This window comes from Rhinatrema bivittatum, chromosome 4 (assembly GCF_901001135.1).
Source record: "Rhinatrema bivittatum chromosome 4, aRhiBiv1.1, whole genome shotgun sequence".
NCBI lineage: Eukaryota > Metazoa > Chordata > Amphibia > Gymnophiona > Rhinatrematidae > Rhinatrema > Rhinatrema bivittatum.
This window is the reverse complement of record NC_042618.1, coordinates 217,660,744-217,674,745: the sequence shown is the minus strand read 5'-3', so window position 1 is coordinate 217,674,745 and position 14,002 is coordinate 217,660,744. Positions and strand designations below refer to the sequence as shown.

The 14,002-nt window shown below is 44.9% G+C and overlaps 1 protein-coding gene across 3 annotated transcripts in view; it reads right to left on the bottom strand.

The window, feature by feature from the left end:
* Window positions 1-14,002, bottom strand: part of NUP37 (nucleoporin 37) — a 62,306-nt gene that overhangs the window by 36,106 nt on the left and 12,198 nt on the right. For all 3 annotated transcript variants that reach the window (XM_029599697.1, XM_029599699.1, XM_029599698.1), the window contains 2 exons: window positions 9,966-10,090; window positions 8,616-8,688 (listed from right to left, as the gene is read on the bottom strand). In XM_029599697.1, the coding sequence (XP_029455557.1) occupies window positions 8,616-8,688; window positions 9,966-10,090 (198 nt within the window). The remainder of the gene's footprint in view (window positions 1-8,615; window positions 8,689-9,965; window positions 10,091-14,002) is intronic.

The window sequence follows — 14,002 nt, the reverse complement described above, 5'->3', positions numbered from 1 at the left end:
AACATTTTCGTTCTTGTAGTACCACATATCTAGGGGGTGGAGAGTTAGCAGCTCGAATCTGATTGCTTTCAGTGCTGTAAGATTTGTTTTTGGGATATTCTAATACGTTTTTAAGCTGTTTGACTTTTTGCCAATATTTTTTCTGGCTTGGGTACGTTCAATACTTTAAGACCTGCAGGTGGCACCAGTGATTATAAAACAGTTTCAGTTAAACTTTCTCTGTCTCCATCTGCTGGCACGGATGCATAAACCCAGGAGTCTGGCTGATCCGTGGTACTACAAGAACGAAAATTAGCAGGTAAAACCAAATTTTCCTATGTATGTCCTAACCGATTATGTATGTTTTTATTATTGTAAGTCACCTCGATCAGTGGTAAGGTGGGTGATAAATACTTTTAAATAAAATAAAAATCCCTTTCAATATTGGTCCCGCATGAATGACCAAAGACAACATGGCTGTAATATTATGGGCCTTAACATGACCCTCTGAGATGACAGCTGCCTAGGTGTAAGAGAAGGAGATGCAATTTGCTATTCAACTAGAATATGAAATTGCACTGTTTGAATCAAAGTCACCAAGTCTGTCTACTGTACTGCCCTCCAGGTCTCCTGGAGCATAATCTCTTACCTATTATTGAATTTTTCATCTCAACATTGAATCCAAACAAACCATCAATAATCTTAGGCAATTTTAATTTACATATGAATGTTAAACCACACTCAACATGTCACACTTTGATTGATGCGCTTACAGCTTTAGGATACGAATTAATGACCACAAATCCGACACAAAAGGTGGCCATGCCTTGGATTTAATCTTCACAAACAGAGAAAGTCATAGATTCATCAGTTAAGTATACCCCAGTTCCATGGTCTGATCATTTTTTAATTCAAACACATTTGACTTTTGGAACAGACTCCTCCCTCAAACAGTTACAAACATTAACGTTTACCTATCGACTGCCATTAGGACTAATGACCTACAAAAAGAACTCAAAAAAGAGATTAGTAAGATTGAGTTATCCAACACCACAAACGCCAAAATCTTGGTGCCAAATCACATCTTCCATAGCTGATAATATGAATCCTAAAAAGACGAAAACAAAAAACAAAAAGAAACAAAACCCGTGGTTCAATAAACAAATAGATGAAGCAAAGAAAATTCTAAGAAGAAAGGAGAAGGTTTGGAGAAAAAATAAATCTGAGCTAACATTGAGCAAGTACCACTCATTATAAAAAATTGATAAATAGGAAAAAAAAAAAAAAAAAGAGTATTATAGTAAAAAAAAAATGGAAAAATTTTCTCACAACCCAAAAACGCTATTTGACATTGTAAAAAAATTGACTAACACTATACCTCTCAACAAACTAACTTTACCTGAAGATAAATGTAACGATATCGCACATTTTTTTTTTGAGGAAAAAATAGCCAGATTAGTCTCCAGTACGGATTCTAAACCAAAACAGGAAATAAATATGCAACCAAAAGAAGTAACGAAATGGATACATTTTGATGAAACCTTGGCACTAGAAGTTGAAAACCTTATTAAACAGTTGAATCCGGCAAATCATCCGCTTGACCAAATTTCGATTACAGCACTAAAACCTTTAGCACATAACCTAGCCCCCTGTATTTCATCATTGATAAATATTTCTTTGAATGAAGGACATTTACCCGTAATTCTAAAGGAAGCAATAATTAGACCTGTGATAAAACAAATTAGACCCATTGATACTTAACTATAGACCTATTTCAAACCTTTCTTTTCTTGCTAAACTGACAGAAAAAGTTGTGCAGAAGCAACTAACCGAACATCTCGAAAATAATGACATCCTTTTCCCCTCCCAATTTGGTTTTAGGAAAAACCTTAATACAGACGCACGTTTGATAGCATTTACGGATACATTTTTAAAAGGTTTCGACAATGGCCAAAGTTACACACTAAGGGGCGGATTTTCAGAGCCCTGCTCGCGTAAATCCGCCCAAAACCGGGCGGATTTACGCGAGCAGGGCCCTGCGCGCCGGGAGGCCTATTTTACATAGGCCTCCCGGCGCGCGCAGAGCCCCGGGACTCGTGTAAGTCCCGGGGTTCTCCGAGGGGGGCGTGTCGGGGGCGGGCCCGGTCATCGCGACGTTTCGGGGGCGTGTCGGCAGCGTTTTGGGGGCGGGTATGGGGGCGTGGCTACGGCCCGGGGCGGTCCGGGGGCGTGGCCGCACCCTCCGTACCCGCCCCCAGGTCGCGGCCCTGCGCGCAGGAGGCCCGCTGGCGCGCGGGGATTTACGCCTCCCTTTGGGAGGCATAAATCCCCCGACAAAGGTAAGGGGGGGTTAGGTAGGGGAAGGGAGGGGAAGGTGAGGGGAGGGCAAAGGAAAGTTCCCTCCGAGGCCGCTCCGATTTCGGAGCGGCCTCGGAGGGAACGGGGGTTGGCTGCGCGGCTCGGCGCGCGCCGGCTATACAAAATCCATAGCCTTGCGTGTTCCGATCCAGGTTTTTAGCAGATACGCGCGGCTCCGCGCGTATCTACTAAAATCCAGCGTACTTTTGTTTGCGCCTGGAGCGCAAACAAAAGTAGGCTATTCGCGCGCCTTTTAAAATCCGCCCCTAATTCTATTAGATCTCTCTGCCGCGTTTGACATAGTTAATCATTCTTTGTTACTAGATAGGTTATCGTAAATTGGTTTGGAAAAAAACAACCCTACAATGGTTTTCATCTTACCTCAGTGACCACTCCTTTAGAGTACAGAGGCCAGACTAGTTAAGTAGAAAACCATTACTACACTGTGAAATTGCATTGATCAGGCTTGTAAAAACTGTTAAAGGTTTAATATGCTGGAATGCTAGAATGTATGTAAAAATCAAAAAGTACGTCAAAATTCAACATGAAATTTCATACCTGTCTTCTGGGCTCAGTTTGCAAGAAACCACATGACTTACAAGAATTCAGTCCCATTAACATATGAGATAAAATAATACCAACCAATTGGGAAAAAGTAATGGAAACTAATTTCATCGTGTTTAAATTGGAGGTGTGACCTATTTAATCTATTGTTTCAATAATGCTGTTTGAGACTTCTTCTGAATTGCCTTGTTGGTAATCCCAGATTCTTCTAGACTATCCCAAACTTTACCTAAATAAAAGATATTTCATTAAGCTGCCGGTATTTAAGTATTTATTTAGAGTCCACCACAATAGCCAGTACTCTTTGTTTAGAAGGAGAATTGTGTCACCCAGGGAAAGCTCTTTGAAAATTTTCCCTCATCAGGAATTTATTCAAGATCCTTCTGTTTAGGATGGGATGAAATCCTCATCCTGCCTTTTTGGGGGGGGGGGGGGGGGGGGGGGGGGGTGGGGGGGAACAAGCAATACCTGGAGTAAAATTGCTGTAATCTTCCTGCAGAAGGCCAAGTTCAACCACGCTGATCTGCAAGAGGGAGGAGATTTCCAACCTGAGAATGTCAGGGTGTTAAGTAAGTTTAAGTGCTCTTTTGGGCAAGTAATCGTAAGGCACCAGGGGTTTTGAATAGCCATCCCTTGGTGTGGGATGCTCAAGCTCTCCTGGTTGGTGGAAAGACCAGAAGCAGTAGTACTGCTATTAATCAAGTTGACTATTATTAGCATCAGTAGCGTGGGATATACTTAGTTTTTGGGTATTTGCCAGGTTCTTATGGCCTGGATTGGCTACTGTTGGAAACAGGATGCTGGGCTTGATGGACCTTGGTCTGACCCAGTATGGCACGTTCTTATGTTCTTATTGTTATTGTTCAGAAGTGGTGGGCTGCACTGCCTCCAGCTGGGGACTCAGTGGCCTGAAAATACCGTATTTTTCGCTCCATAAGACGCACCTGACCATAAGACGCACCTAGGATTCAGAGGGGGAAAATTTAAAAAAAAAAAAAATTGTGCGAAACCGGCTCTGCGTCTGGGCGTCTTATGGAGCAAATTAGGGGAGTGCATAGGTTTTTTTTTTCTCCCCATTTTGTTTTCGGGTCTGGGGAGGGCCATTTCGGTCCACTCCCCAGATCAGAAAATTTTTCTTTCTGTGGGAACCCCCAAACCCCCCCCCCCATCCCAACCCTTTAAATTAACAACCTCCACCCCCCTGACCCCCCAAGACCTGCCGAATTAATTTCCTGCAACCCCCCACCCTCCTGACCCCCCAAGACCTGCCAAACGTCCCTGGTGGTCCAGCGGGGGTCCAGGAGCGGTCCGGGAACGATCTCCTGGGCGTGAGCCGTCGGCTGCCAGTAAACAAAATGGCGCCGACGGCCCTATGCCCTCACTATGTCACTGAGACCGACCGCTGCTATTGGTCGGTCTCAGTGACATAGTGAGGGCATAGGGCCGTCGGCGCCATTTTGTTTACTGGCAGCCGACGGCCCTATGCCCTCACTATGTCACTGAGACCGACCAATAGCAGCGGTCGGTTTCAGTGACATAGTGAGGGCATAGGGCCGTCGGCGCCATTTTGTTTACTGGCAGCCGATGGCCCGCGCCCAGGAGATCATTCCCGGACCCCCGCTGGACCACCAGGGACGTTTGGCAGGTCTTGGGGGGGTCAGGAGGGTGGGGGGTTGCAGGAAATTAATTTCAGGTCTTGGGGGGGGGGGGGGGGGGTTGTAGGAAATTAAGTCGGCAGGTCTTGGGGGAGTCGGGGGGGGGGGGGGTGTTTGTTAGATTTTTGTTTGTTTTTTTTTTATATTCGCTCCATAAGACGCACATACATTTTCCCCCCACCTTTGGGGGAAAAAAAGTGCGTCTTATGGAGCGAAAAATACGGTAAACCCTCCCTTCTAATACACCTGTTTTAAGTGGTAGCCAGCAGAGAGTTCTCTGCTGGCACAATGTTCTTCCTAACCTGTAGGGCTAGGTGTGACAAAGGCTCGAGCTGCTGGGATCTCACACTTCACTTGCTCAGTAAGAGAAGCCTGCTTGGCTGCTTTGTTTGTTCCTTCCTGCATTATCTGTACGTCAGGAATCTATATTGGGCCGTATTTTAATATCTACGCCCAATTTTATAACATGCAAGCGCAGCCGCGCACGTTATAAAATCTGGGGTCGGTGCGCACAAGGGAGTGCACACTTGTGCACCTTGCACGCCGAGCCCTGGGGGAGCCCCTGATAGCTTTCCCTGTTCCCTCCAAGGCCGCTCAGAAATCGGAGCAGCCTCGAAGGGAACTTTCCTTCTACCCACCCCCCCACCTTTCCCTCCCTTCCCCTACCTAACCTGCCCCCCAGACCTTTATTTTTCAAGTTGCGCCTGCCTCTGGGCAGGCGTAGGTTGTGCGCACCAGCCGAGTGCCACCGCGCAATCCCCCGGCCTAGAGGCCCTACAGAGGCCTCTGGCCACGCCCCCGCCCTGGGACCTATGCGCATCACCCCCCTGCGCGCGTAAATCCAGCTGGATTTATGCGTGTAGGGCTTTTAAAATCTGCCCCATTATGTTTAAAACGTTGTTTTGTTAATAAAGACTGTTGGTGAAGCAATCCTTTTGAGGTACTGCCTGAATCAGACCCCGAGAGCAATATAGGAGTCCCAAGAGGTGAAATCTGTAGCCTTCCATTATGATCCAAAAGGCCCAATGGTCTAAGTTTACGACACATGAATGGTTTACAACAAACCTTAATCTTCCCCTACAGTGAGCTCTTCTGGCAATCTGCTCTGGATGCAGTAAAACACCTCTCTCTGGTTTTGACTGGGTGGTGGCTTAATTATTTAGCTGCAATGGCAAGGCCTTGGCCCCCAATCCTACTCTTCCCTTCATTTTCAAATTTCAAATTTTTTTTTTTTATTTATAACAATAATTCTGAACCCGATCCTCAGAGTCCCCATCAGCTGATCTGGTTTGTGTTGCTTCTGTCGGTCTCAGACGGCGTCGACCCTTGTGCCTCACCTTTTTCTCTGCTCTCCCCGTTAGCCTTGGGAAGATGGCTACCGCTGCGTCTGCAAGCCACGCTCTCCAGTGTCCCTGGAACGGCTCCTAGGGTGCGCGCACGCACGCTACCCACGTCTTTATTCCAGCTATGGCGCGAACCTCAGGGGTGTCCCCCTCAAGTGACGTCACGCCATCCGGGTATTTAGCCTGTACTTGTTTGCTAGCTCATTGACAGGCCGATACATAAGGCGCGGCCGCGGTTACCCTGTTTTTAACCCGCTTTGTACGCACATTTTGGACGCGTATGTCTAACCTGCGATTCAGTATCCGGTTTTATGTGTCCTTACCGCTTACTGAAATCGACGCGTATCCCTTTCTGCCCGCCGCATGTATATGATATGTTAATGATCGGATTAGCTATTCCCTCCGATACAGTAACGTGCGCCCAGATTATCGCCTTTTTAACCAGCTATTTTGCCACGTCTTTAACCTGCAAATTTACTGCCTACCCTGACCCTGGCGTTAGTGTGGTGAACTTAGCCGCCCAGTCCCAAACCAACCCAATCCACAGAAAAAAAATGCTTCTCACACAAGGGGGGAAAAAAGTAACCCAACCTGGCACCACCGCGCTTAACCTCAGAGTACTTCGGTTCGGTAGGGAAGAACGGACACCGTTTCCGGGGCTCCTCTGGCCTTCTCGTGGGTCTGGGCTCCTTGTTGCCGCTGACTTGCAGTGGGCATGAACTCCTGTATCAGGCCCTATCCCTACACACCCTACGCCGTGACCTCGGACGTCCAGCCGGGCGCTCAGGTCGCGGCGTGCGTTCATGGGCCTTCCTGCTGCCTTCAGAGCCCGCCTGGACGTCCAAGTTGGGCGCTCAAGGCAGCGGGAAGGTGCATGAACGCACGCCGCGACCTGAGCGCCCGGCTGGACGTCCGAGGTCACGGCGTGCATTCATGGGCCTTCCCGCTGCCTTCAGCGCCCGCCTGGACGTCCAAGTTGGGCGCTCAAGGCAGCGGGAAGGCGCATGAACGCACGCCACGCCCTGACCGGCTACGACAGCAAGCCCAGCAGCAACCGGTACAGCGGCATCGGCATGGGCTTCGACCAGCCGCACGTCGGCCCTCACTCCAGCTACTCGGACTCGCGCTACGGGGCCCTGGGCGACCCTGAGGCTGACTGCGCCGGCCCGCCGCAGGCCAGTCCACGCTCCAGCCTGTGCGGTCATTCCCTGGAACTGGAGGAGGAGCTGGTGCTGCACATGAAGAAAGAGTATTTTGGTGAGTAACTAGTGTGTGGTATTTGCTTCAATGCCGACAGATGTTCATGGACCTTCCCCCTGCCTTGAGCGCCTAGGCTGGACGTCCAAGCTGCAACCTCGGACGTCCGGCTTGGACGTCCAGCCGGGCGCTCAAGGCAGCGGGGTCTGTAGGAGAACCATCCACTTTCCTGGTGGATTGACATTTCAAATGACAGTTGAAATTACATGTACCAGCGCACCCAGGATACTGTATAGGCGCTGTATAAAGTGCCTATACAGTAAAATGGATTGCGCACGCTTACCACTTCATGGACGCACTTTGGACACTGCTTGCATTTGCGTTTCATTTGAATACTGTATCGAGCGGTATGTGAACCAAATTGTGCGTGCGGCAAACGAGGGTGCACCCGGCACTGCCGCACTCTTTCTTACGCGTCCTTACTGTATCGGCCTGCGAGTTAGCAAGGATTGAACTTGTCCAGTGTAAGCTATTCTGCCGCTTCCGTGCTGCCGCTGGAAGATCTCTCTCTCTCTGCCCTTCAGGGTATTCTCGAACCTGGGTACCCGCTCCTCGGGGGCCCTCTGCTTTATTTCAGGTGCCTTACTGGGATCAGGTACTTGCTCCTAGAGGACCTGCTCTCCCTGCCTCGGTGCCTGTAACTATCTACTTCAGCCTGGTGGAATAGCCAACCTTACAGCTACCATCTAGTGCGTAATCTAATTCTCAGTTTGTCTCATCTACAGCATTGCCGTGCTGGGAATCCTACACCGGGATCTCCCTATGCCAACTTGTTGAGACGGGTTCCCTCTGCCGAGGGTCCATGGACTGCTACCTCTGGATCATCTCACTGCTGCCACCTCTGGTGGTATACATCAGCTGTATAATAAAAGATCTAACTCTGTGTTTGTGCGCCCTGAGTCTAGCCCAGTACTGTGGCTGCCCACGGGGCTCCTCCCCGTGGGCGTGGTCATCTGCCACAGTACCCAAGAATCCACCCAAACACTGCTAAACCATAACAGTTTGCAAGCTATCCTTAATGAATACGCACAAGCTATATTTGCATATAATCAACCTGATTCGTGGACCCAATATATGTAAAAGCATCTCTTGCATACTCATTAAAGATAGCCTAAAAAAGCAAACTTGGGAGAGGGGGAGGAGTTCCCCCTCATGCCCGCAAAAGGATCAGGATGTGAATCACTGTCTTCAATTAAACTTTTTATGGAAGCTTATTCCAGTTTCTGCTGCATAAAAAGAAGGTGTTGACATTGTCTGTGACTATATCTGAAGTTTAGGATCTAGCTGCTGCCTTCTGGAGTCTGCTGAACCCTTCTGAAGTGATGTGTGTGTGTGAATTCTGGCTCAGTGCAGCTGGTAAAATGTTCATCTACCCTTTTTAAATAAAAATGGCCATGCACCATGTACCTAAGTGCTGTAATGAATTATATAATTAAGATCCCTTTATAGCCTCTCCTACCTTATATTCATTTTTGTCCTGAAGATCTGATGTGAAGAGCCTCAACTTTCTATCAGAAGCTGCAGTACAAAACCTAAAGAAAAATGAAAACTTTAAAAAATTGAGAGGAAAATCTATTAACTTCTCTTATTGGTATCTTGGCACATTTCCAGCATCTTTACAAATAAGAAATTATTATAAAGTAATAAGAACGTAACCACTTCATACCTTCTATCAGTGATAACCAGCTTGCTAGGTTTTTTTTTTTAGCAATGTGATAAATTACAGTAGTTGTCCAGTTCATATTAAGACACCGCAACTCATAGAAGTATCTGTTAAATTGAATAATACTAGCACTGGAAAATGCTTTACTTATCTCATGCTCCCAGTCACCAAAATCTCTCTCCTAAAGCAGCTGAGTATTTGTGTCTTGTTAAGTTCTTAACCACTGGCGTGGTTTCCCAAGAAGGAATAGCTCAACCATATAGAATTATACAGCATCAGAAGGAGAAAAGACAAACTAAAGACGTCTTCTCAGAAAGTTTAGTTCTTCCATGTGCTTCACACCCAACTGTCATATGGACTGTATTACTTTAAAATCCTACCAATTACACACAAGTGCCAAGACCTATGAGGGCTGCTTTTTACAACATTTCTTTTCTTCACGCTGTTTCATGAATACCTTTTTACCCAACATTTTTCCAACAGCTTACTATGAGGCAGCTGAGTCCCAGGTTTTCAAACCATCTTTTAATAGATTGCAGAGCTGCTTTTATTTTATTATATTCCATAGCTGTGATAAAACAGCAAATTAAATGTTGCAGTGTATCAATCAATCAATGCATTAACAGATAAAGAATGATGCGGAAAAGTAATGGTTATGCACGCATTTTACTTTTAGAAAACCGCCCCTGCCAAGGTTAAACATGCTGAACTGTGTGACTGAAGATTCACCACATAATTCTATATGCATAAGTAAGACCAGTGCTGCTGTGACTTACACATACAGACGTCTGGAGGCTAGAGCAGCAGGCTAAGAACCAGAGAAGTCAAGGTTCAAATTATGCGTCTCCCACTGCCGCTCCTTGTAACCTTGGGCAAGTCACTTCAACCTCTTCTGCCTCAGGTACAAACGTAACACCTTATTTACTAAAGCATTTTTCTATACACACAGAATGGGAGAAAAACCGTAGGAAAATCAGGCCCTTAGATTGTAAACCCTCTATGGCAGGGAAAGGTAGTTTGCCTTGAGCTTGGATTTGGTAAGGAAAGCAATCAAATTCAAAATCCAAATCCATATGTTCAAGAACAGTGCATTACAAAGAGCATTATAGACACAACGGGACCAATTACACAGAGACAAAAAAATACCTTATCATTGGTGGCAAAGCATCAAGTCTGGTTTCTGGACTCCATGCTATGGCATCCACTCGGACTCCATGGTGAAATTTTCTTAGTAACTTATATTGCATTCCTTCCACTGTTGCATCTTCTTCCTATGTACCCAAATAACAATGCTACAGTCATAATACAGGGATTAAAGGTAAATTAATATATATATGAATCGAACAGATAGCAAAACCCTTTTGTTATGCAAATTAGATTTTTATTGAAATTAGTATGTACATACAAAATCAAACCAGTTTAAAATTCATTCCAAAAATATATATGGTAGTAAAGTGTAACAGGTATAAAGTTATAGCTGTTACACTTCACTTCACTAGTGTATATATTATACATTAGGAGTAGCAGGCTATATAAACCAGTGTTCATATCCCACTACTACACCTTTTGACCTTGGGCAAGTCACTTAATCCCCCCCATTGCCTCAGGTAGCAAAACTTAGATTGGAAATCCTCCGGGACAGGGAAAAATTTACGGTACTTAAATGTAATCTGCTTTGAAGAGCCAAAAAGCAGAATAATAGATAAGTTGGAATGAATATTAGTAGAAACTAACAAAGGAGGACCCCTCTGACTTGTGCACTCTGCTCAGTGTGAAGTTGACTTTTGAATATAGATGGATTCAGGAAATGGTCTGGAGATCAATGGGGATACAACTGCCAATCAGAGCAGTTTTCCTTAGCAACAAGGGCAATAATCCTAAAACCAGTCTCTGATTTACCTGATCCCAGCAACAAACTCTATAAATGAAGGGAAAATGACCACCGTCAATCACTTTGGAGTCTTTGTCATTTTTATCCCAGTTTATAAAGTTCAGATCATCACCACGTGACTGATTATTTCACCCACCTCTAGCTTTTCCACCGATCTCAGAGGTGCTAAAAATTAGCAACTTTATTTAATGTGGAGGATCTCTAGTGAAAGCAAACTCAGAAGCACTATAAACCTTTTGCTGAAAACAGGTTAATAGGGAAAAATCCCCCAATATTATTTTCACAGTGAAAGTACAGTTGTAGAGTGTAGAAGGAAAACATGCAAGAACACTAACCAGACAGACAGAGAGATGCTTTCCACATAAAACACCTCGTCTTAAGAAAGAGAGAGAGACAGGGCCCTTGCCAGCTTTTTTGCTACCTTGTGCAAACAAACAAATTCTGTGCTACCCCCTCCTTGCTCTGGGTTTTTTTTTCCAATACTTGATTTGGATTGGTTTTCCAATCAGGTCCAGACAAGGCACCCTAAAGGAATCTTAAAGCTTTATATCCTCCCCTCCCCCCACCCCACACTCAGTTAAAAAACTTATGAATTTATAATAAAAGATCTTACATGAAAAAGGGCAGAGTATAGTCTTTTGAGGTAGAAATATCACAATGGCATGTATATTATATTATATTTACATGCACTGTTATGGTGCCAACTAGAAAACCCTGCAAAAAAAAAAAAAAAGACACTTGGAACTAATAGTGTATCCAGCCTATTGTAAAACATGTTGGGTGTGGGCTTGGTCCTCAGAAAGCCATGAGTAGATGGAATTACAATTACAACATAGTAAACCTCCCATATCAAGACAGCACTAAAATACCTTACTGATGAAAAGGCAACAATGCCCTAAAAATACCAGGCCTCAAAACAATACACATCCTATTAGGAAAACAGAACAAACCAGACTGCTATCTATCTCTACACAGAACCTACACATGAGCAGAATACCTTACACCTCAAATCACATACATATGCAGAACACAGATAGACCCTCACCAAATACAGCATAAAACGACCATAAAATATAAAACAGAAACGTGCAGACAAAAACTGAACTGGAAACACAACAAACTAGATTCTTTATGCAGAGCAACAATGGAAAAATAGAAACATCACCATTCCTCATAAAATATTAAACAATAAAATCAAGAAATATAAAAATAATTGTAAAATGATAGTAAAAAAAAATATTTCAAAACAACTGGGTCCAGTGGTGCAATTGAATAGCATGCAGTTTTATAGAGCAGTATCGATTATGGGTTATGCTGAGATTGTGAGTTCAAACCTCATCTGGAGCATCTCTTTCACAATCCAGTGGGAGCATTGAGAGGAGAGGATCAGCCTCTCCTCTCCTCTCCTCCCCTCCTCTCCTCCTCTCTTCATGAATTCTCCACACCTTACTGAGACCGTAAGTCCCGGGGCTTCGTAAAAGGGGCGGGAGGGGGCGGGACCAGGGGCATGGCACCGGCCCGGGGGCGTAGTCGAGGCCTCCGGACCAGCCCCCGGGTCGGGTGATGGCACGCCAGCAGCTCGCTGACGCGCGCAGATTTACGCCTGCTTTTGGCAGGCGTAAATCTGCCAACAAAGGTAGGGGGGGAGGGGAGGCAGAAGGAAAGTTCCCTCCAAGGCCGCTCCGATTTCGGAGCGACCTCGGATGGAACAGGCAGCGCGCGCCGGGCTCGGGTCATGCATACTTTTTCACCACTCCAGCAGACACCATTAACTGGATTGAAGCCCAGGAGCACATAATTTCTACAGGAAAACAAAAAAAAAAAGAAAAAAAAAAGAAAAAAGGATTCGGCTTCTCCTGAGCGGCTTGGATTATAAGATGCATTGGGAGTGTTATTTCTTCCAGAAGTTCATTTTTTCTACGTCAATCATCTTGACAAACGTAATTGAAATCTGAAAATTCCATCTTGTGGGGTTTCAATATTTTAATTGGTTTTGGAAATTCAAATTTCTTATTTGGGAAGGAGCAGGAGTGGATTGGTGACGTGAAACAGAGGTCAGTGTAGGAACTGTTACATAAACATAATGTGGTCACAGAAGTTATTACACGGGTAATCTAACAGTTAAGTTGACTTGCTCTATACAGACAACAAAAATATTTAATTATATTCAGGCAGAACCATAACTGGGCAATTCAATACCTGGGGCATAAGAGCATATTTGCACTCTGGCCCTGATTTTCAGCCGTCTATCCTGAACCTGGATGGTAGAAAGAGTGGCACTCATTTGCTCTTCAGTCGTTTTTACATCCTCCTGATGGACTTTGCGCTCTGGGTAGCTGCTCCTCTCCGCCATCCTTAGTTATGTATTCAGAGATTCTAAAATTCCTCCAAGACTTAACGCACCAGGGACAAAATACCATATACTCCCCTCACCTTCAATAATTTGTTTTGGGTGGGAGGATCGGGATGGGGAGTATAAAGTAATTATATTTCTTCTGTGACAAATAGACACTCCCACTTTACCTTCATGCAACCCTCTTGCTCTCCCCCTCCATCCTGCCCAGGTGCAGTCCTCTCTCCCATTCTACAGTTTCCTCCTACAGCCCTCTCCTCTCTCTCTCCCCACCCCCCCCCCCCACCTCACTTGGCTATTCTCGCCCTTTTCAGTCTTCTCTTCTTTCCTTAGCTCTTGCACTCTTCTCTACTTTCCCACATCTATTACATGACTGGAGCCAGACACTATTACCTCCTTCCAGGCCCCAGCTGGGATCAAAAACACTGCTGCCTCACCTGTCAAAAACCTCCCAAGTATATTTGTTTGGACTGAACAAGGCTTAAAAAACAAACAAACAAAAAAAAAACCCACAACAACACAGTACTTCAAATTCTTAAAAAGTCAAAATCTTGATACAGTACTCCTACAAAAAAAGGTATCTTATTAAAAAGATTTAATACCTTAAAAAAAAAAAAAAAAAAGGGGCAGGGGGGACAGATAAGCCATTCTATTCACTCCACGGATACTGGTAATTCTAAGGGGTTACTTGTTCATTTCAGGATTTTTTTTTCATTTGAGAAAAAAAAAAAAAAAAAGAGAAAACAAGCAGACATAGGCTACAAACTCACAGAAAGTAAAGAATTCAAGAGACAGCAATTTCAAGCATAAACCTTCCAAGGATAGGTGAATTCATAGATAGGAAGAGCTAACAAGACAGAGCTATATACGTTGAATAGATAGATTTAGTCGCACAGATTATAAATGAAAAGGAGGTGTCCTGGTTATGAAGCCAGCTTA